This window comes from Dasypus novemcinctus, chromosome 22 (genome assembly GCF_030445035.2).
Source record: "Dasypus novemcinctus isolate mDasNov1 chromosome 22, mDasNov1.1.hap2, whole genome shotgun sequence".
NCBI lineage: Eukaryota > Metazoa > Chordata > Mammalia > Cingulata > Dasypodidae > Dasypus > Dasypus novemcinctus.
The window spans coordinates 36,574,882-36,599,306 of NC_080694.1; the positions used below are offsets into that span (position 1 = coordinate 36,574,882).

The 24,425-nt window shown below is 44.9% G+C and overlaps 1 protein-coding gene across 2 annotated transcripts in view; it reads left to right on the forward strand.

Moving 5' to 3' along the window:
* The window catches only part of CDYL (chromodomain Y like), a 270,153-nt gene that overhangs the window by 241,129 nt on the left and 4,599 nt on the right, over positions 1 to 24,425 (forward strand). For both annotated transcript variants that reach the window (XM_058285185.2, XM_058285186.2), the window contains 3 exons: positions 6,806 to 7,062; positions 8,366 to 8,538; positions 14,630 to 14,840. In XM_058285185.2, the coding sequence (XP_058141168.1) occupies positions 6,806 to 7,062; positions 8,366 to 8,538; positions 14,630 to 14,840 (641 nt within the window). The remainder of the gene's footprint in view (positions 1 to 6,805; positions 7,063 to 8,365; positions 8,539 to 14,629; positions 14,841 to 24,425) is intronic.

A 24,425-nucleotide genomic window follows, 5' to 3' on the forward strand; every position in this document is an offset into this window, starting at 1 on the left:
TCTGGGGGAGCCTGAGACTGGCCTGTAGGACCTGCGGGTGGCTCTCCCAGCACAAGCCTTTGTCTCTAGGCTTGGCCCTTCCTCTTGATCACCCAGAATCACCTGTGATCTATTCCTCTATGCTCTAGAAGCTATCAGGCCAGCTAGATTTTATCTCCAATTTGGAAGAATGGTGGATTGATGGAAAAATGGAGGCAGAAACTATAGATCAGGTGAGCTATGGTGGGGGTGAGACAAGAAGCGAATGAAAGTGTTGCTGGGGGTAGGTGAGATTTTTCTCCAGTTGTTATTTATAACATAGATGGGAAGGCTCTGGTAGAGAAGGAGCAAAGTCACAGGTTGAAAGAAGAAGGCTCATTGCTAGGCCCCTCACAAGGTGGGACTAGGCAACACCCTGTCTTGCTGGTAGCACCCTACCAAATGTTCTTTCTATTAAATACTCCAGGTTGCAAATCCTTTAGAGGACAGTCCAGCAGTTTCTTCCAAAGATGTATCATCTTCCATCAGTTTCTGGGAACTTATCTGTACTGGTCAACCAAAGGGGTGCTGATGCAAAATACCTGTTGGATTTCATAAAGGGTATTTATTTGGGGTAGAAGCTTATGGTTACCAGGCCTTAAAGTATAAGTTACTTCCCTCACTGAAGTCTTTTGCCACATGTTAGAGCAAGATGGCTGCCAATGTCTGCCAGGGTTCAGGCTTCCTGGGTTCCTCTCTTTCCAGGGCTTCCCTCTCGGCTCAGCTGCTCTGCCCTCTCCACAAGGCCAGCTGTAGACTATCAGGTGAGTGACTCTTCTCTCTTCCTGGGGCCTCTGCCGTGCCTAATTGAGCCTTCTCACTGCTCCTCTGTGTGCTTACTTCCCGTGCTCCAGCATTAAAACTCCAAACTCCCTTCTCTGAGGTGTGATTTCTCTGAGTCCCCACCCACCAAGGGGGCAGGGATGCAATATCCTACTGACGTGCCCAATTAAAGCCTTAATCATTATTTAATCAAGTAAAAGTGAAACCTCTGAATCCAATATAATCTACTATGCTTGGAGAGACAGACCAGTTTACAAACACAATCCAATACCTATTTTTGGAATTCATAAACCATATCAAACTGCCACAGTATCATGTACATTGATGTTGTATAGATATATTTATTTGTAGATTTGTCAGAATTAGATCAAGATTTTGCAACAAAAGATGAATGAATGTTACCATTTATTCTAACGTAGATCAGTAAAAATGAATTACACTCCATCTGTACCATGGGCTACTGTGCAACCTTTAAAATGAATAAAGAGGCGGCGGACTTGGCCCAGTGGTTAGGGCGTCCGTCTACCACATGGGAGGTCCGTGGTTCAAACCCCGGGCCTCCTTGACCCGTGTGGAGCTGGCCCATGCGCAGTGCTGATGCGCACAAGGAGTGCCGTGCCACACAGGGGTGTCCCCCGTGTAGGGGAGCGCCATGCGCAAGGAGTGCACCTTGCAAGGAGAGCCGCCCAGCGCGAAAGAAGGTGCAGCCTGCCCAGGAGTAGCACCACACACACAGAGAAATGACACAAGATGACGCAACCAAAAGAAACACAGATTCCTTTGCTGCTGACAACAGAAGTGGGCAAAGAAGACGCAGCAAATAGACACAGAGAACAGACAACCGGGGTGGAGGGGGGTTGGAAGGGGAGAGTAAATAAATAAATAAATAGATAAAAATTTAAAAATAAAATAAAATATTAAAAACAAAAAATGAATACAGAAACTATGTCCTGACCAAAATAAGAATTCCAGGATACTGACAACTGAATGAAAGCAAAATATAATAAAGCACTATGGATAGTATGCTATTGTTTGTGTTTAAAAGGGGGGTGGTGGAAAGGAAGAAAGTCCTGAAAAACCTACCCAAAGCTACCAGAAGAAACAAGTTCAGCAGAGTTGGCAGGCTACAAGGTTAATACACAAAAACCTGTAGTGTTTCTATACACTAGAAATGAGCGATCTGAGGAGGAATTCGGGGAAAAAACCCATTTATAATAGCGACTATAAGAACCAAATATTTAGAAATAAACTTAACCAAGGATTTAAGAGACCTGTATTCAGGAAACTACACTGCATTGCTAAAAGAATAAAAGATGACCTAAATAAATGGAAGGGCATTCCATGTTCATGGATTAGAAGACTGAATATCATTAAGATGTCAATTCTACCCAAATTGATTTACACATTCAGTGCAATCCTAACAAAATTCCAAGAGCCTTTTAAAGAAATGGAAAACCCAATTATCAGATTTATTTGGAAGGGTAAGAAGCCCCAAATAGCCAAAAGCTGCTTTAAAAGAAAGACCAATGTTGGAGGACTCTTGCTTTCTGACTTTAAATCATTATTACCAAGCTACAGTGGTAAAGTCAGTGTGGAACAGGCATAAAGATAGATAGATCAGTAGAACCAAACTGATGGTTCAGAAACAGGCCCTGTCTCTCTGGTCAAGTGGTTTTTGACAAGGCTGTCAAATTCACCCAGCTGGGGCAGAAGAGTCTATTCAACTGATGATGCTGGGAGAACTGGATATCCACATTCAAAAGAAAGAAAGAGGATCCTTATCTCACACCTTCTACAAAAATTAATTCAAAATGGACCAAAGACCTAAATATAAAAGCTGGAACCATAAAACCCCTAGAAGAAAATGTAGGGAAACATCTTAAAGAACTGGTGGGAGGTGATGGTTTCTTAAATCTTACACTGAAAGTGCAAGCAATAAAAGGAGAAATGGATAAATGGGACCTCCTCAAACTTGAACACTTCAAAGGACTTCTTTAAGAAGGTGAAAAGGCAGCCTACTCAATGGGGGAAAACATTTGAAAACCACAAACCCAATAAGGGTTTGACGTCCATGCTATATAAAGAGATCATACAACTCAACTGTAAAAGTGGAAGCAGTCCAATTTAAAAATGAGCAAAAGACTTAAATAGACATTTCTCCAAAGAGGAAATACAAACAGCCAAAAAACACATGAAAAAGATGTTCCATATTCCACGGCTATTAGAAAAAGCAAATCAAAACTACAGTGAGATAACGTTTCACACCTCATAGAATGGCAGTTATTAAAAAAATAAAACTCAAAGTGCTGGAGAGGATGTGGAGAAATAGGAGCACTCCTTCACTGTGGGTGGGATTGTAGAATGGTACGGCCGTTGTGGAGAACAATTTGGAAGTTCCTCAGGAAACTAAGCACATAGCTGCAGTATGATCTGGTAATCCCCATACCAGGTCAGGGATGCAAACAGATATTGCACACCAATGTTCACAGCGGCATTATTCACAATTGTCCAAAGATGGAAACAACCCAAGTGTCAATTGATGAGTGAATAAAGTGCGGTGTATACATATGATGGACTACTCTGCTGCTGTAAATAGAAATGAAATTAGGTGACAACGTGGATGAACCTTGAAAACATTATCCTGAGTGAGATAAGCCAGATACTAAACAACAAATATTGTGTGGTTTCTCTAGTAAGAACTAAATATGGAGGATAAACACATAGAGTTGAAATCTAGAGGGTAGGTTGCTAGGAGATAGGATGAGGACCGAGAAGGGGTACTGATGCTTAATGTATGTAGAATTTTTAATTAGCTTGACCGAAATGGATTGAGTTGAACATATAGTGAGTATAACACAGCTGATTTATAAATGGGATTGTGTCTAAAAGAGTGTAGTTTAGGTACATAAATGTCAATTGAAAGAAAGCTAGAGAATAATTTAGGGACAAAATAACAGTGAACATGCAGGTTGATGAGGATTGTGGTTAATATGTACAATACAGGAATGTTCTATGAACTAGAACAAATGTAGGTCACTATTACAAGGTGATAAGAATATGGTGGTGCATGGGAAGATACAGTTTATGTAGCTTATGAGCTATAATTACCAGCAATACTGTAATATCTTCACATCAGTGTCAAAGGAGGTACTATATTAATGCTGAGGGTCAATAATGGAGGCTGTTAGTCCACCAAAGGAGTGCTGATGCAAAATACTAGAAATTGGTTGGTTTTTATAAAGGGTATTTATTTGGGGTAGGAACTTACAGATACCAGGCCGTAAACCATAAGTTACTTCCTTCGCCAAAGTCTATTTCCACGTGTTGGAGCAAGATGGCTGCCGACATCTGCCGGGGTTCAGGCTTCCTGGGTTCCTCTGGGCTCAGCTCCTCTCTTTTCTCCACAAGGTCAGCTGTAGACTATCAGGCGAACGGCTCTGTCTCCTTCCTCGGGACTCCAGCTTAATACCTCAGCATCAGACTCCAACATTAAGAACCCCAACTCTGTCCTTTGCCATGCCTTTTATCTGTGAGTCTCTACCCACCAAGGGGCGGGGACTCAATGCCCTAATGACGTCGCCTGGTCAAAGCCCTAATCATAACTCAGTCACGCCCAGATACAGACCAGATTGCAAACATAATCCAGTATCCATTTTTGGAATTCATAACCTTATCAAACTGCTACGGGGAGGGGGGGCTATGGGATTTTTTCTTTTGGGCTAAGGAAAACGTTCTAAAATTTACTGAGGTGGTGACAGCACAACCCTGTGAAGAAACTGAGAGCCACTGAGTGACCACTTTGGAAGAACTGTACAAGGTATAGGACTATATAAACCATGTGGTGGAAGGTGGACTGTGGTTAAGAGTACAACATGAGACCATTCTCTCATGAACTACAAGTGTACAGTGCTAATAATACATGGTGTTTAAAGTAGGGGGGGTTATGGGGGAAAAAATACACCAAGTGTAAGCTCTGCACTGCAATTAGCGGTAATGTTTTGATTATGTTCTTTCCTGATCTGTAACAACTGGTCCACAGTAATGTGAGGTGTTGGTAGAGGGGTGATGTATGGGAATCGGCACATTAAGCATGTTAGTTTCATTAGCTCGCAACTTCTCTAATAAAAAATAAATATTTTAAAAGGGGATGATGAGGAAGAAATAGATATTCATATTTGCTTGTATAGATGTACTATACATCCACTCTGGAAGAATACAAGTTAACCCACCACAGTGAATGACGGGGACAGGGGAACTCTGGGACACTCGGGGAAGGGACCAGGAAACTTTTCACCATGTATCATTTTATGGTTTTAAATTCTTGAACCATGCTACATACATTATAATCTCTTCAAATTTTTCCCAAAAAATGAATTTTAAAATCTCCAAAGATTAAAATTCATGGTAGTATTTCTACCAGTTGAATGGCAGTCCAGCTTCTTTAACAAAGGATATGATTTGTCATCTGGTTACATTTCCATTCATGAGCCCTTTCTGGCTTTGGCTTATTTTCTTTCACTTCGCAGAAAATTTTTCTGATTCATTCCTCTTCCCTTCAGAGTACTTACAGTATTGCTAACGTCTCATCTAGTTTATTTTTCTTTCCCTTTCTTTTGTCATGTAATGACTGTACAGTTTTTGCCAGGTTAGATGATATATACACAGTTCTTATGGACAGGAGGATAAATACTTGCCTTAAGACTTGGATTTTTACCCTGACATATCTTGGTGACTCCAGGAAAGTATTAAATGAAGTGCTTGTTTTGTTTTGTCTTTAATAAGAAATACTGAGTGCAGGGGTCTGCATCTTAGTGAAGACGGGTTTAGAAACAGCCTCCATGCTGACACTGAGGAGCAGTGGCACGGGAGCGAAAGTTAGCAGAATGGTCCGCGCGGTGGGGAAGGCTCGCTGGCTTCAGGTGCTAGAAGCGCTGCGTTAGGGCCGAGGTGCTTGGAGGGGTCTTGTGAAGAGTCACAGCCCCGGCCACCCAGGAAGGTCCCTTATGTCAGGGGTTCTTAAGTGGGCCCGCGGATTTCAGGGAGTCCATGAGCTTGAGTTGAAAATTTTAAAAAAACATCACATTCTTGTAGGGATGTGTTGGTGCGAGTGTGGTGTATCTACTAAATAATACACAGTAGGGTGTGGGCTCAGTGTGCTTTTTATTTTGATGTAGTGTTCTGAGTGCAGTGGATGACTGCCCACAAAAAGGTTGGTAAGGCTGGAGGAGGTGGTTTTATGATGCCGTGGGAAACCTCAAGTTCCTCAGCGTTTGCCAGAAATGACCGTCGAACCGTGTTAGGTTATCAGGTATTGAAATTATGGGAAAGTTGTCACGTAATTTTGAATAATCCTAAATTTTAAAAGGCACGCCAACATTGAGTGTCATAAAACTATCTGCTGTTACGTTCTGAGGACGGGTCCGTGGTTTCCACCTGACGGGCAGAGGGATCCGTGGAACAGAAAAGGTTGAGAGCCCCGCTGTGTTTAGGACGTCCACGGGGGGTGGGACGTGGCTGCCCCCGGCGCTCTGTAGCCAGCAGACACAGCACAGGCTCCTCAGGTGCGCTGACCCAAGTCCATCCCACAGTCAGAAAAAGAAATGCTGACAAGATGGCAGGTGGCATTGGCTCTAAAAATGAAGTCTTTTCTTGAATCAGTTTCCTTTTTTCTTTCAATTTCTCAGCCTAGAATAGGTACTCTGCCTGAGGCCCATTCTTTTTAATTGCATTCTTTACACGTCTCTAATTTCTGTAGTTTCTTTTCAGTAAGTTCCTTTCCACCTTTATCTTGTTTGGCAAGATGTAAGCAGGAGGGTGGTTTCTCAGTCAGACTTTGAAGGAAACAAATGCCTTTAAAGATGGTTTCAAAGGTTCTCGTTTTTAACATTCCTGCTACGATTAAATGCTGGATTTTAAGAGATGCTCCCTCCGTAGTTCATAGGAGGCCCTGGGGAGTGAACGGGGGCAGCTCCTCACAGGCCCTGTGGTTCCCCACTCTTGACAGGCACGTCTCCGTTTATGGACGCGCTAACAGCCAACGGGACAAGCAGCATCCAGGCGCCTGTTACCGGAGTGTCGGCCGGGAAGAGGAAATTCATCGATGACCGGAGAGACCAGCCTTTCGACAAGCGGTTGCGTTTCAGCGTGAGGCAGACCGAGAGCGCCTACCGGTACAGGGATATCGTCGTCAGGAAGCAGGACGGCTTCACCCACATCTTGTTATCCACCAAGTCGTCGGAGAACAACTCCCTGAACCCAGAGGTGAGGCCCCTTCCCCGGGGTGGCTCGTGGGGGCTGCGCCGAGCGGGCGTCTTCTCGGGCTCCTCCTGGACCTTCTGACTGACAGCGCGCCCCAGAGCTGGGGGCACGGAGGCGAAGCTCGTGGGTTTTGCCCGATGTGTGGGTTAAGCGTCCACCTCCATTCTCGGGGGGCGGCTGGGGTTTTCCCTCCCGGGGGCTCTGAACTGCCAGGCGGTAGCTGTGTCTTCGACCTCCCGGGCGCGCTGTGCTGCCAGCTCCCTGCATTTGTGGTAACGTGTGTGGGCTGTGCTTCTCCTCCGCACCCCTCGGGTTCCTGAAGGTTCTTCGCTCAAACGCGGGGACGCGCCCTGGGCCCTTGCGCGGACTTCCACACCGCACACGTACGTGATTCTTAGGCATTAGGTATTCCTCAGCGTTGTGGCAGAAGTTCCCTCTGTGGCGGATGCATCTCAGCGATTGCTGAGGCACCTGCACAAGGAGCTGCAGGGGCCACGGGAGATGGGGGGTCCCGAAGGCTTGGAAACCAGTTCCGTGAAGGATCTAGAACCGGGAGTGTTCGACTGTGCCCTACCAAAATTTCACGTTCTAGTAGTTGTTTTCCACTTGTCAACGCGCAAGTCAAGTTTCTTCCGGAAAAGAAAACCAGATGACAGAATATGTGCGTCTCCCAGCATCGTGCAACAAACACGCTGAAGGCTGGTACCCAGGGGGGTGTAGACTGCATCATCCCTTTGCTTCCCTGCTTGGCAGGTTATTTCTTGAAAAGCTTCATACAGATCATCTACAAATGGTTTCGTGCCCTGCTAAAACCGACCCTCCACGCTGATGTGCTTGTACTTCATGCACTACACGCACAAGACTGTCTGGGCTTCTGTCCCCTAAGCGTGGTAGGCTGGCTAAAAAGGAAACAAACAGGGAAGAAAAGTGGTTTCTTAGAAGTGGCTGAATGTGCCACCTGCTGTCCAAACTGTAGAAGCACCAAGTACTCTAGTACGTAGCTCCCCTTGTCTACTGAGAGCCTCAAAAGCAGGAATATTGAGGTAACTTAACTCTACCTCTTTCTAATGATCTTCTACTTGGGTTAGTTACAAACTTAATTGTACTTACAGTCTGCCCCAGGCCCTCCCCATCACTGCACACAGGAAATAAGCAATTGGCAAATTACCTTCAAATCAGGGTAAATGTAGGGAGCATTAACAGGCTATAAACGCGTTTCCCATGGCTCCAGATCATGCAGCAAGAAATGTTTTGAGATTCTGTATGCAAAATATCCTTTGCCACTTTACCTTCCGGTGCCTTCCAGGTGATGAAAGAAGTGCAGAGCGCGTTGCACACGGCGGCGGCAGACGACAGCAAGCTGGTGCTGCTCAGCGCCGTCGGCAGCGTCTTCTGCTGCGGGCTCGATTTTATTTATTTTATCCGGCGTTTGACAGATGACAGAAAAAGAGAGAGCACTAAAATGGCGGAAGCCATCAGGTATGCCGGCAGGGTGTGTGAAAGGTCGACGCGGGTGTTTGGGGTTTGGTTTTTTTTTTTTTTAAGTGCCCCAATCCCTGGTAGAACAGGCCCAAGCTAGTCTCATGAATGCAATGGACATCGCCTTCCACCCAGGGGACAGTAGTGGCAGAATTAATTAAATCATCTGTCTTTTCTGTGGGCTGGCATAAATTATGGCTCGCCGTGGACAGATACCTGATTTCACGGCTGCCCTAAACCCAGGGAGTGCTGAGAGAATGTCACAGTGATAAGAGAGTGCTGTAATGTATAGCCAGGGTTTGCCATCTGTTCTATGAGTTCATTCTGTCTCAACCTGAAACCAAGATTCATTCTTTCCCAAATAAGAACTTAAACATTACTTGACTCTGAAATAAATTGACTAGGCTTCATGACAAGCTAATCACATAACATTGTATTAGAAGATTTTTTTAATGTAAGTATGCAGATTGTCGTTCAAGTTCATCTTAAGTTCCAACTACACAGAAAATGAGATAATGTGGGGTAAAAAGTAGAAGTTCCCCTTCTCTTACTCTCATCTAAAGGTATCCACTGTTAGTATGTGTGTGTCTTCCCCACCCTTTTTCTAAACATTTTCCATACAAACAATAATAGGTTTATTTTAGTTCAGCCAAATAATGCAATTATACTGTGTTGTTTTGCACCTTGCTTTTTTAATTTAGCAGTATGCCTGAAATATTTCCATTTTCTCTGTTGCTGGATTTTCTACTGCAGTAGCGTACCAGTGCAGAAAGGCTTAACCCTAACTTTATAAGCATATCCAGACACATACCTTGTTTATATAGGTCCTCACTTACACTGACCACTACCTGCACAATTCAAAGTGTCTCATTTTTCAGAGGTGAATTTTATTTTAAAGTGAATGAAGCCCAGTCACCAACCAGGAGCTGTCTCCCTACTCAGCTCCCTAACAGAAAGCTCCAAGAGACCCCTGGTGCCTTTGGTGTTTACAGAAGGAAGAAAACTCAAAGAGGTGCAGACTTGCAAAATGGCAGTAGAAAGGGTTGACTTCCCCAAATCCTCCAGCTCGTTGGAGCTGAAGTGGAGCCTCTTTGATGGTCGATGGGCCCTCCTGGCTGAGCCCCTCAGTGCTGGCATCGGAAGCTCGGGCGCCTGGGCGCTGAGCCGCTGGACAGACGTGCGTCAGGACCGGCAGCTCTGCCCTGGAGCCCGCACCCCTCTTGGCAGGTCTCCCCGGGTGTACCCTAAACAGCCCACTGGAGGAGTCCTTGCCCCCACACCTGGGGCTTACGGGGCCTTTATTATTTGCAAAATTAATCTTATTTTCTCCAACTACGTACACATGCATTTAGGGGGTTTTCTAGTCTTTGATCCCTGGGCACATGGAACATCATCATTTTTTAAGCCATACACACACACCGCCCCCCTTTTTTCTCCTGCAAAACTTTATAATCAGGGTCTTTTTTTTTTTTTTCTGGTCTCCAAAATAATTTCAAATTTCTGACTCCATCTTTTCATTTAGTTTAAAGCTAAATTGCTAACCAATATTCCTACTTTTGTGAAGGACTGACGGTCTCTAAGACAACTTGTAGATATCCCTTAGGAGTAACTCTCCCCATCCTTCCTGGATGAATGACGTGAATTTACTTTTCAGTTGTCCGACTTGGGATGCCCTAACCCTCACCCTCACGCGGTGACTGTATTCCCGTAAGATGCCGCTAAACGCGCATTCTCGGTGCTCTGCTGCGATGACATCTCCCAGCCGATGCGCAGAGTCCGCTGGCTTCTCCCTCTAGACCTTGCCCCACGCCCCTCTCCTCGGTCCCCCCACCTCAGCCCTAGCCCTGCTCGCTCTCACAGTGCTCAGTAGCTGTGGACACGGCTTGTATTGTCAGGATTAGAGAAAGCAGAGGAAAGAGAGATCAAGACGAATTTAAACAGGGCTCGTTTGTTAAACTCTCAGGTAGCTTTGAACGTTTGTTTTCTTCAGCTTCCATGCCTGCTGCTTCACCCACCCTTACCCACACCCCTTCCCCCCAACAAAACCGGCCAAATTGGCATTCTAGTGAAAAGCCAAAGGATGCTTTAGGGAGGCCCACTTTTTTAAATGAATATGTTTTTGTCAGTCGTAAATTTATTTTAAAATACTCGAGCAGGATCAGAAAAATAATTAGTTACACTAGATTCACTTTACCTTCACTCTTGCTCATTTGCATTTAAATTAATTTCTCTATGTGTAAGATTGGCTAATGCACATAAAGCTTTTTTTTTTTTTTAAGATTTATTTATTTAATTTCCCCCCCTCCCCTGGTTGTCTGTTCTTGGTGTCTATTTGCTGCGTCTTGTTTCTTTGTCCGCTTCTGTTGTCGTCAGCGGCACGGGAAGTGTGGGCGGCGCCATTCCTGGGCAGGCTGCTCTTTCTTTTCACGCTGGGTGGCTTTCCTCACGGGCGCACTCCTTGCGCGTGGGGCTCCCCCACGCGGGGGACACCCTTGCGTGGCACGGCACTCCTTGTGCGCATCAGCACTGCGCATGGCCAGCTCCACACAGGTCAAGGAAGCCCGGGGTTTGAACCGCGGACCTCCCATATGGTAGACGGACGCCCTAACCACTGGGCCAAAGTCCGTTTCCCCACATAAAGCTTTTAAAGTTGCCTGCTTTTTGTTTCCATGGTGTTTCAACATATCCCAGTCTTGTTTCAAATTTCTTAAAACTCAGAGAGGCAAAGAATGTGATGGCAGCAAGTTTCCCCAAGAAAAGGGCCCTGGGAAGACGGAGTTAAACGTGCGGGTTCAGGAACCTCCTACGGTGCTCCCTTAGCAGGAGTGCTGGTGCTGTTGGCGGGCTGAGGATGATAACGCAGTGCAGGGCAGTGGTGATAAAGACCATCAGTTGAAAGCACCCTGCTTCTCGAAGGTGCGGGGGCCTCTGCAGCCCGCCACGTTGTGCCTGGAGGGTGAAGGGCCTCCTTCCCCAGCAGGATGGACCAGGACTCCCCAGGCAGGCCAGAGAGTCTGGGGAAAGACCAGAAAGCGGGAGACGCCGTGCAGCGGGGCGTGCACTCGTCCCCGTTTGGTCCTAGTGGAGTCAGTTCTAGACATTCCCAGAGAAGGGAGAGCGCTGAGAAGTGACAGTGGACTGCTGGTCCAGCTTGAGGCGCTTGTTGCCTCGCCTTCCCAAGCAATTCCAGGCTGCTGCTCTGGTGCGATTTCCTTTTTGATGACTGACGATGTCTGTGCATTAGTAAATGCTCTTCAAAGGGTGGAAGAGAATTCTGCTTTTGTTCACTCACAATTCTTTTCTAGCTACATTGTGGCTATAATAATCTCTTTCCCTCCCTGGCTTTCCCAGCCCAGCCAGCCCTTGGCTCAACTCACAAAGAATTCCAAGGACGTTTAAATTCAGTGTGGCATTGTGCACATTTCATCTTTTCTTTCGTGCGTGTTGAGTGTACGTCTTAAAATACGCTTGCTTTCCATAGCCCGGTGAAAGCAGAAGGGTTCCCACCTCAGCGTGGCTTGGTTTGTAGCTCTGGCAAGTTTCTAAATGGAAAAGCATTTCCCAAAAAGTTTATTTTCCTCCTAAAGAAAATGTCTTTCTCATTGAAGGCATCTCAGAGCTTAATGAGTAGCCACCGTGTGGCCAGGGTGAAGGGGCAATAGGCTGCTGGCTAATCCGGCCCCTCTCAGAGTAGCCCCCTGTTTCAGATTCAATTTTTTTTGGGGGGGGAGGGAGTCCAAATTCAGTAAATAGAAGTAGATGTGCAGCCTAGCCTTCTCTGGGCAAAATAAAATTTATCTCTTTAATTTTAATTCTCTTCCAGCCTGTTAAAATCCAGGTTTTCATTTTGTAATATCTATTGTAGAAGCATGTGTTTTGTCTTTCATAGGAACATGTAACATTGGGTGTGGGGCGGGGGGTGGGTACTGCTACCTGGAGTATTTGCTGTTAACATTACTCTTCTCACCCTAGTTTTGAGAATGCCTTTCGCTTTAATGTTCCACCCCATCAGCGGTTTCCAGATGTTTTTGGCACTGGAGCAATTTCTAGTTTGTGGCCTGTTTATATGAAGCAGATAAAAGTAGAGCTTCTCTGGAGCCCCCGAAAACGTCTGCTCTGTGTCATAGAGGCCGCTTCAGCAGTTATCTTTTCACGAGCAATCGTAACTGAGCCGGGAACTGTGTTGCCATGTGGCATTGACCCAGAATCCTTGAAAGGCAGCAGAACCGAAGTACCTCAGTGAAGGTTGCCTGCACTTATTTCAAGAATGTGTTTAAAGGGTTGTCTGGTTTCTCTGATTCATTGAAATCCCCCGTGATCTTTCTAACAGTGCCTCCTCCGGTGCTCTCCCTTAGAAAGTCTTCCCACACCTCATTCACGGAATGAGTTAATTCCTGCTCAGTGAAAAGATCCTGCAAACCTTGGGGGAGCCCGCCAGGGTCTGCCGAGCTGGCCACGGGGTGCCCATAGCTGGAACTCGTGTGCAGTTGCCATAGTCACCAACCCTCCCCTGTTGGTTACACACACACACACACACACACACACACCTCCCCGTCCCACGGGGTGCCCATAGCTGGAACTCGTGTGCAATTGCCATAGTCACCAACCCGCCCCTGTTGGTTACCTACACACACACACACACACACACACACACACACCTCTCCCCGTCCCACGGGGTGCCCATAGCTGGAACTCGTGTGCAGTTGCCATAGTCACCAACCCTCCCCTGTTGGTTACACACACACACACACAAACACACACGTACACACACCTCTCCCCGTCTCGCCAACCTACCCCACTCCAAAAACATACATGACCCACCAGGCCGTCATTTGGGAAGACTCTTTAAAATGCCGAGTCAGGATTCAGAACAGACTACTCAAGCTTCTAAGTTGCTGAACTGTAGAGAGCATCCTTATTCTTTTCAGTGCTAACGATGGGGGGATGTGGGTTTAGAATCCAGCCTGTGAAGAGCTTATCATTCTGATTATCTTGCAATTGTGTTTATTTTTAATTATCTCGGTATTTATTTTGGTGTATGTTGGTCCTCTTCTCCGTTGTGTTAAACCATAAAAAGAAACAGCCTCCCAACATTTCAGACTCTGTTAGTGGGAAGAAGATAACACACATTCCCAATACGGTTTGGCTCCAAGCCTACCCTGCACTGAAAAGCAGCCTACTTTTCCAGCCTGATCTTAAGACCCATTCCAAAAAGTAGCATCGGCTCTGTCTTGTACACGTCCACATCCTCGGTGAAGGCGTCTGCCCCTGGCCTCCCTCTGCTCTGGGCCCTGCACAGCTGTGCCCCCTCCATACCGTAGAATACCAGATGACGGGCGCAGGTCTCCCCATGTCTGCCGCTGTCCTTTATCGCACTCGTGTATCAAAGCAACCTGTGAGCCTCTTGGGTCTGCATCCCTCATCCCACGTGTTACGTGGTTTAGTTGGGTATAAACCAGGGAAATGTCTCTTGTTCCCCAACAATCAGTGCGCTAGCCAAGATGACATAACAAGTCCAGGCTCACGCCCTGTGCCTTGACCCCTAATCCCCTGGTTTTCCCTAGCGCCAGGCGGCCTTAGTATGTTCCTGGCCAGGTGTTCTCTTGGGCAGCTTCTCGGTCCGCCCTTAATGTTGATTGGGCCCCCATGTCGTGGAGGGCAGGAAGATTGAAGAGCAGGACGAATCGGTTAGAGAGCCAAGAGCCAGCCTGCAGACACAGACGCAGCGGTTTTAGCCATGACCATCACGTAGGTGCTGCAGGGACGGCCACCCCACCTGTGGGGTGGCACCACATTGCCCCGACAGCCTGACAGTGCACAGCAGATAAATCCACCATCCACAGCTTCTGGGAGGAAGGCCTGAACGAGCCTCAGCTCTTCAACGATTTCCACGAGGTTTTATCTCTGCAGATTAATTATTATTATCAATATATATAATAATTTTGTATATAATATATTATGTATGTAATATATATAATTTATAATACTGTATTAATAAATAATATAATAAGTATTAATTAATAATGGTAGAACTTTCCTGTTGCTCAAATATACAAGGTTTTGAGTAATTCTCTGTTTCCTTTTATTTTAGAAACTTCGTGAATACTTTCATTCAGTTCAAGAAGCCAATCATCGTAGCTGTGAATGGCCCCGCAATCGGGCTGGGTGCCTCCATCTTGCCTCTTTGCGACGTGGTTTGGGCCAACGAGAAGGCCTGGTTTCAGACACCATACACCACCTTCGGGCAGAGTCCAGACGGCTGTTCTACGGTTATGTTCCCCAAGATTATGGGAGGAGCATCTGTGAGTACCTTCTACAAAAAACAAAGCCAAACCGTTCTGGAAACCTTCCAGAAGGCGTCGAGCTTGGTTATTCTTTCTCTGAGCATTTGGTTATTCTTTCTCTAAGCATGTACATGGTGTCCTCCTGTGGGAACTTCCCATCAAGGGCACTGGCATTTCTTTCCTTGTTTATTCATTCATATTCTTGATTCATGAAATCATAGCATTTCGTATCTTGGATCGTAGAATGTTTCCTGGCTCTGTTTTTCATCATTCCTAGGGAAGGCCCTCATTCAATGAAGAATCTGTAGCTGTGCATTGTTAACCGTTCTCTGCTATTAATAAATACCCACTTGACAAACAACTGGTTTTGCAAACAAAAGGTCTTTTACCTAATAGCCTGAAAAGCTGCACTTTTAAAGGGAAAGGAGTAAGGACACAAAGTTGCTTAGGATAAGAAGTTTATCCCACGTGACTTTTAAACGAATCTATCCATAACAGTAGTATGTGGTGTAGCTTGAGAATTGTCGAGCAGTTACACATAGTCACTCCTTAGCCCTTGACAACGGGCAAGTGGCATCACGGCCGGGTCCTCCAGATGCAGATACTAAGACATTGCTGGGTGTAGAGGGAAATTATGAAGTGTCAGCGGAGGGAGGGCAAGGAAAGGGACAGAGAGAGATGGCAAATGTGATGCAGGACTCAGAGTCACCCCCGGGGGCTCGGGGCTGGGCCTCTGTCCATCATCTGGTGGAGGTGGGCCGCCCGGGAAGGGCATTGTGCCCTCCGAAGAGGTGGCGGCTCTCACGACGGCACTCCCTGCGGCTGTACCCTGAGACTGACCTTGAGATCTGGTGTCCCCCTGCTCACCACAGTCCACCCCTTGGCCCTTTGGGGTTCACTCTTTGTGCATGTTTGGGGTGGTTCTTCTAGGATTCCACTGGGCCTCTCCTCCTGGGGAAACTCAGAGGAGAAATCATTGTTGCAGGCAAGATCCATCAGTGGGTGTTAGCATTGGTGGGCAGAGGTATGATGAGAAAATGGGTATTTGCATCTTCCATTACTCACAAAGAAAAAAGTAATCACTTTATTGTGGAGAAACCTGGCAGACACCACCTTACCAAGTGGTCATAGTTAGCCAGAAGCAGGGCAGCTGGACCTCCGATTCTCCCTGATGCCGGAGGGGCACAGCCTCCCTCCTGGGCGACCTTGACAGATGCACAACCTTGTTCTCACCACTGAGAAAGCATCAGGCAGCCCCACATCATGGATCATTTTACGAAATCCCGAGGAGTGTGCTTCAGAAGTATCGAGGTCACGAGAGGCAAGGAAAGACTCCAGGGTGGAGGAGGCCAGGCAGACCTGGCAACTCCACACAGGCTGGACCAGACAGGGCACATCATGGGAAAGCTTGCCACTTGATTACAGTTTGTAGTTAACGAGTAGTAGTTTGCTCGTTAATGTTCTACATTGAGCACTGTAAAATGTTCACAATCTTAGGGAAAGCCAGGCGAAGAGTATACGGGAACTCTCTCTGCTACTTGTGTAATAAATGTATGTATTTATTCAAAACCAAAATGTTAAAGATTTTTTTTAAATGTAAAAGAGGAAGATGGTTAGGAGGGCAAACCATGATGCCCAGGGCACGTGTGGTCACAGGGTCCCACTGGTTTCACCCTCCCTTCCCCATTCTAGACCTGCTCACCCAGCTGCCACCCCTGCCACCCTGGTGGTCTGGTCCCCATGGCCACACGGGTGCCCCCGCATAGGGTGCCCCATGTGCAAGGAGCATGCCCCCGCAAATAGAGCCACCCTGCATGAAAAAAGCGTAGCCTGCCCAGGAGTGGCACCACACACACAGAGAACTGACACAGCAAGATAACGCAACAAAAAGAGACACAGATTCCCAGTTCCGCCTGATAATGCAAGCAGATGCAGAAGAACACACAGCAAATGGACACAGAGAGCAGACAACAGAGGGAAGAGGAGAGAAATAAATAAATCTTTAAAAAAACAAAACAAGACAATGAGCAAAACCAAAAACGAGAAGGGAACGGGTGTAGCTGAAGCAGTTGAGTGCCCACCTCCCACGTGGGAGGTCTCCCAGGTTCGGTTTCTGGTGCCTCCCAAAGAAAAAGCTTAAAATGAGCAAAAACAGTGAGCACAAACATTGAGCAAACAGATAAGGGAGCCATCTCGGGGTGGGGGCGGGAGGAGAAATCATCTTAAGAGAAAAATCGCTAGAGGACAGGCTGAAACAGCCCTGAAAAAATCTTCTGGGGTTTAGGACACCAGGCAAAACCTGAACACCACCCAGAAGGGAGAGGAGCAAAGAAAAAGAATCACAACAGCAAAACTCAAACACACTTCAACCAGGCATTGAACTGAGAAGGTTGCCAAAGAGTGCCATCTGCTGGCAGACCAAGGAAGTACTCGTGAGAAAATTAAAAGTAAGAGAGACTTTTTAAAGCCTCTACAGCCTCCCTCTCCAAAGCCCTAGGGAGTGGTTCTGCAACCCATTCCTGTGTCTGGACCTTGATTTTGAGCAACTAACAGACAATTAATGAAGACCCAGCTTGAACCAAGAATCAGAGAACAGCAGAAACATACACACTTCTGCCATGAAATCCCTATGAAGAAAATTGAGCATCTGAGTAAAATCACCATCCTGAGTAAAATCAGATTGCCTAGACATCAGCAAAAAATTATGAGCCATACTAAGAAAATGGAAATGTCAAAGTCCCGGAAGAGACACAGGATTTGAGTTAATTAATGAGATACACACAAATTTCCAAAAACAAATTAATGAGTTGAAAGACAAGATGACTACAGAGATAAATGATATCAAGAAGACATTGACTGAGCACAGAGAAGAATTTGAAAACCTGAATAGAAAAGTAACAGAGCTCATGGGAAAGAAAGACACAATAGGTGAGATCAGAAACACATTAGAGGCATACAACAGCAGATTTGAAATAATAGAAGAAAGAATAAGTGATACCGAAGATAGAACAGCTGAAATTGAAGAGAGAAAGGAATGGAAAAAATTGACAGGGGCTGAGGAAGGTGAATGAAAGCACAATAGCATATGTGTCATGGCAGTTCCAGGAGGAGAAGAAAAGGGAAAGAGGGCAGGAAGAGTATTTGAGGAAATAATAGCTGGAAATCACCCTACTCTCACAATAGAAATGAACTTACATGTCCAAGAAGTACACCGTACCCCAATCAAAATACCTCTGAATAGACCAACTCCAAGACACAACTACTCAGAATGACAAATGTAAAAGATAAAGAGAAAATTCTGAAAGTAGCAAACCATGGGAGTGGGAAGAGAGTGGTGTGATCCAGGAAGGATACCAAAAGAAAAAAACTGCAAGCCAAGAATTCTTTATCCAGCAAAATTGTCCTTCAGATATGAAGGTGAGTACAAAATATTCACAAACAAACAAATTAAGAGAGTTCATAAAAAAGAATCCACTTTTGTGCGAAATATGGAAGGAAGCCTTAGAGCCTGAAAGAAGAAGACAGGAGAGAGGGGCTTGGAGGAGAGTATAGAAGAAAGAATAGCAAAAAGGCTAACCACAAGAGTGAAAATACAGACAAAAATATGATAAGACATGAAAACCAAAGAATAAAATGGTAGAAGTAAATAATGCATTTACAGTAATATCATTGAATGTGAATGGGTTAAACTTCCCAATAAAAGACATAGGCTGACAGAATGGATAAAAATACATGAGCCATCCATATGCTGCTTACAAGAGACTCACCTTAGACCCAGGGATATAAACCGGCTGAAAGTGAAAGGTTGGAAAAATATACTCCATGTTAATAATAACCAAAAAAGAGCAGGGATGGCTGTATTACTATTGGACAAAACAGATTTTAAGTACAAAAAATTTCTAAGAGATGCAAAAGAGCAATATATATCCACCAGAGAATAAAACAGTCATAAATATCAGTGCACCTAACCAGGGTGCCCCAAAATACATGAGACAAACTCTGACAAAACGGAAGGGAGAAATAGACATCTTTACAATAATTGTGGGAGGTTTCAACACACCGATTACATCATTAGATAGAACAACTAGACAGAAGATGAAGGAAACAGAGTACTTAAACAATATGATAAACGAGTTAGACCTAACAGACTTATAAATACAGAAAGTTACACCCAAACTCCACGGGTTATACATTGTTCTCAAGGCCCATCTTTCTCCATGATAGACCCCATGTTAGGGCACAACACAGCTCTCAATAAATATAAAAAGATTGAAATTATACAGAGCATCATCTCAGATCATAATGGAATGAAAGTGGAAATTAATACTAGGAAAGAGGTAAATTTGCAAACGTGTGGAGGGTAAACAACACATTCCTAAACAAGCATTGGGTCAAAGAAGACATTGCAAGTGAAATAAATAAACATGTTGAGACAAATGAAAATGATAACACAACTTACGAAAACTTACGGGATACAGCAGTCTTGAAGGAAATTTATAGCACTAAATGCTTATATTAAAAAAGGGGAAAGAGCTAAACTCAAAGATTTAACTGAACAACTGGAGAAACTAGAAGAAGAATAGCAAACCAATTCCAAAGCTAGCAGTAGGAAAGAAATAATAAAGATTAGAGCAAAAATAACTGAAATTGAAAACAAAAAGCAATAGAGAAAATCTACAAAATCAAAGGTTCTCTGAGAAGATCAATATAATTGACAAAACCCCTAGCCAGCCTAAAAAAGACAAAAAGAAGATGCAAATAAATACAATCAGAATTGAAAGGGGGGAAGTTAAAACAGAACACACAGAAATAAAAAGGATCACAAGAGGATATTATGAGAAATTGTATGCCAATAAACTAGACAGCCTAGATGAAATAGACAAATTCCTAGAAAAGCACAAGCAACCTATACCAATGCTACAAGAAATACAAGAATTTAACAGGCCAATCACATTGAAAGAGATCAAATCTGTCATCAAAAATCACCCAAAAAAACAAAAGTCCAGGACCAGATGTCTTCACAGGTAAAATTCTACCGGCCAGTTCAAAATGAATTAGCAACAATTCCAAAAATTGAAGAAGAGGAAAAATTACCGAACACATTTTATGAAGTCACATCACCCTAATACAAAAGCCAGATAAAGATACTACAAGAGAAGAGAATTACAGGCCAATCTCTCTAATGAACATAGATGCAAAATTTTTCAACAAAATACTTTTAAGTCAAATCCAACAGCATATCAAAAGGCTTATACATCACAACCAAGTGGGATTTTTTTCCTGGTATGCAAGACTTGTTCAGTCTAAGAATATCAATGAACATGTACTATACCACATTAGAAAACTAAAGGGAAAAAAATCCACATGATCATCTCAATCAATGCCAAAAAGGCATTAGACAGAATCCAGCATTCATTCTTGATAAAGATACTTCAAAAGATAGGAATAGAAGGAAAAGTCCTCAATCTGATAAAAGACATATACAGAAACGCAGTCAACATCTTACTCAATGCGGAAAGATCGAAAGCTTCCCTCTGAGATCAGGAACAAGGCAAGGATGACCACTCTCTCCATTGTTATTCAACATTGTATTAGAAGTTATAGCTAGATCAATTAGACAAGAAAAAAATTAAAGGCATCTAAATAGGAAAAGAGGAAGTAAAATTCTCACAATTTGCAGATGACATGATCTTATATTTAGGAAATGTCTATGACAAAGCTACTTGAGCTAATAAATGAGTTCAGCAAAGTGGCAGGGTACAAGATCAACACGCAAAAATCAGCAATGTTTGTGTACACTAGTATTGAACAATCTGAGGAGGAAATCGGGGGGATGGGGGAATCCATTTACAGTAGCAACAAGAACACTCAAATACCTAGGAATCAATTTGAAACCAAAGAAATACAAAACAATGCTATATGCCAAAAACTACAAAACAGTGCTAAGAGAAGTCAACGAAAACCCAAACGAAATGAAGGACATTCTGTGTTCATGGACTGGAAGACTAAATATTGTGAAGATGTCAATTCTTCCCAGACTAACTTAGAAATTCAGTGCAATACCAATCAAAATTTCAACAGCCTACTTTACAGAAATAGAAAAGGCAATTACCTAATTTGGAAGGGAAATTGCACCCAAATAGCCAAACGCATTCCAAAAAAGAAGAGCGCCATGGAAGAAATTTCATTTCCTGACCTTGAATCATATTTCAAAGCTACAGTGGTCAAGCAGCATGGTACTGGCATAAGGACAGACATTGATCAGTGGGATAGAATTTGATAGTCCAGAAATAAACCCTCACCTCTACAGTCAACTGTTTTTTGACAAACCTACCAAATCCATGTTATCGGGACAAAACAGTCTCTTCAACCGACAGTGCTGGAAGAACTGTTTATCTATAATCAAAAGAATGAAAGACAACCCCTAATCTCACTCCCCATACAAGAATCCATTCAAAATGGATCAAAGGCCTACATACAAAAGCCAGGACCATAAAACTACTAGAAGAAAATGTAAGACCTTGTGTGGTAGGTGGTAGTTTCTTGATCCTTACACCGAAAGCACATGCAATGAAAGAAAAATAGATAAACGGGGCCTCCTTAAAATTAAACACTTTTGCACCTCACAGTGCTTTGTAAAAGGCAGCCAACTCAATGGGAGAAAATATTTGGAAATCACATGTCCGACAAAGGATTAATATCCATGATATATAGAGATGTTACAACTCAACAATAAAAAGACAAATGACATGATTTAAAAATGGGCAAGACTTAGACATTTGTCCAAAGAAGAAATACAAATGGCAGAAATACTTGAAAAAACTTTCAACATCACTGGCTATTAGGGAAATGCAAATCAAAACTACAATGAACTATCATTTCACACCTATTAGAATGGTCACTATTAAAAAGACATAGAATTACAAGTGTTGGAGTTGTTGTGGAGAGATAGGAACACTTTTTCACTGTTGGTGGGAATGTAGACTGTTCCACTGTGAAGGAACTATTTGGCAGTTCCTTAAGAAGGTGAATATAGATTTTCTGTGTGACCCTGCAATACCACTCCTTGGTATATACCCGTAAAAACTGAGAGCAGTGACACAAATAGACATCTGCACACTGATGTTCATAGAGGCATTATTCACAATTGTCAAAAGTTGGAAACAACCCAGGTGTCCATCAACTGAGGAATGGATAAATTAACTGAGGTGTATTCGCACAATGGAATATTATGCAGCAGTAAAAAGAAATGAAGTTGTGAAGCATATGACAACATGGATGAACCTGGAGGACATTATGTTGAGCAAAGCAAGCCAGATATAAAAGGACAAATACTGTATGATTGCACTACTATGAACTAAATAGATTGTGTAACCTATTGTATGACTCGAGTTATATCAGATATAAATGTAAATCAGTTTATAAAGATGAGAAAACATCATCTTCAGCGCATTTTGATTTATAACTGCACTGTGGCTGGAAACGCTGGTACTGGTCGCATGATCCCGGTCGTCCTAGGATGCTGATAAAACGCGCTGGCCGGCAGATCTGGGGAAACTTTGCACAGCCTTGGCATTTAGGCATGATGTGGGCAAGGGCATTTTGGAGGTGGCACCTTAGGCAGAATGCCAGAATGAAGGTAATGCTTAGAGGGCATTTTGTCCGCAGTTCGGAGCTCCTTGTCCAGCCCTGGAGCCCCTCGGTAAACATTTTCGAGGGCCTGCGGAGTGGCAGGCGCTCTGCTGGGCCTTGGGCGCGGCAGAGACGCGGCCCCTCCCCGCCCTCCAGGGCTTTAGAGCGTGGTGGGCTGGAGGGGCACAAGAAGGACGGCCGTCTGACAAACGAGCCTCCCCTTGGCGAGCACTGCCGCCCTCCGAGTCCTGCAGGGCAGGAGGCTAGAAGACGGCCAGCGATCGGCCGGCATCTCCTCGCGGCCTGAGCCGTCGCCGCCACTGCCTCCCTGAGGGTGAGACTCCCCAGTCTTCGCCGACGCAGGCCGGCCGTGGTTCCCTGCCATATTGCTTGGGCTAAGAGTTTTGGCTGAACCAGAGAGGTCTCCATTTCACTCTGCCCCTCAGTGTTTGTCCAGATTCTCGCACAGGAACTGTTTACGTGGTCAGGTCATTTTGCCCGAATGGGGTATTATGGCAGCTTGTCTATATCCCAGTCCTTCGCTCAGCTTGCCGTCTCAAAACAAAACGGCCACCAGCACTTTCTCAAATGACTGCTGCTTTGCAGTCTGTTCCGTGGGTAGGAGTTTAAGACCTAATTTTTTTTTAAGATTTATTTTATTGATTTATCACCACCCCACCCCTCCCAATTTGTGCTCATTGTGCCTGTTCACTGTGTGCTTATCTTCGTTTTTTTATTTTTTTTTAAGATTTATTTTTAATTTATTTCTCTCCCCTTCCCCCCCCAGTTGTCTGCTCTCTGTGTCCATTCGCTGTGTGTTCTTCTGTGACGCCTTCTATCCTTAGCAGCACGGGAATCTGTGTTTCTTGTTGTTGCATCATCTTTTGAGTCAGTTCTCTGTGTGTGCGGCGCCATTCCTGGGCAGGCTGCACTTTCTTTCACGCTGAGCAGCTCTCCTTACGGGGCACACTCCTTGCACATGGGGCTCCCCTACGCGGGGACACCCCTGCGTGGCAGGGCACTCCTTGTGCGCGTCAGCACTGTGCATGGGCCAGCTCCACACGGGTCAAGGAGACCCGGGGTTTGAACCGCAGACCCCCCTATGTGGTAGACGGACGCCCTAACCACTGGGCCAAGTCCGCTTCCCTGATTTTCTTTTCTATAGTCACTTCTCTCTCCAAATTTCTTGCTGTGTCAGCTCTCCGTGTGGGTAGCACCATTCCTGGGCAGGCTGCACTTTCTTTCGTGCTGGGCAGCTCTCCTTACGGGCGTACTCCTTGCGCGTGGGGCTCCCCTGTGTGGAGGACACCACTGCGTGGCACAGCACTCCTTGTGTGCATCAGCACTGCACATGGGCCAGCTGTACATGGGTCAAGGAGACCCGGGGTTTGAACCGTGGACCTCCCATGTGGTAGGCGGATGCCCTATCTATTGGGCCAACGTCCACTTCCTCGTCTTCGTTTTTTAGGAGGTAATGGGAGCCGAATCTGGGACCTCCTGTGCAGGAGGGAGGCACCCAGTTGCTTGAGCCACCTCTGTTCCCTGCTTGTTGTGTCCCTCATTGTGTTTCCTCATTGTGTTCAGCTTGCTGTCTTGCTCATCTTCTTTAGGAGGCACTGGAAACTGAACCTGGAACCTCCTGTGGTAGGCAGGCGCCCAACTGCTCAAGCCTCCTCCACTTCCAAAGACCTCATTTTAAAACTGCTGAAACATGAGTGTCTGAGAATATGCTCGCTCAGATTTGTGACTGCATATAATCCTGCTAATTCTTACCAGGGGGATGTTTTTCTTATTTTGCACAATGCCTATAGTTTAAAGTCTCATTTTAACTGGCTGAGCTGCAGTAAAAAAGCATTAAAAGGCTCGAGCTGGTTGTGTCGTTCATGAGGCTGGGTGAATTCAGAAGTGCCCTTCTGTGTCCCATGCATCCCACCGCCTGGACTGGAGAGAATCCCAGAAGTAGGGGCGGAG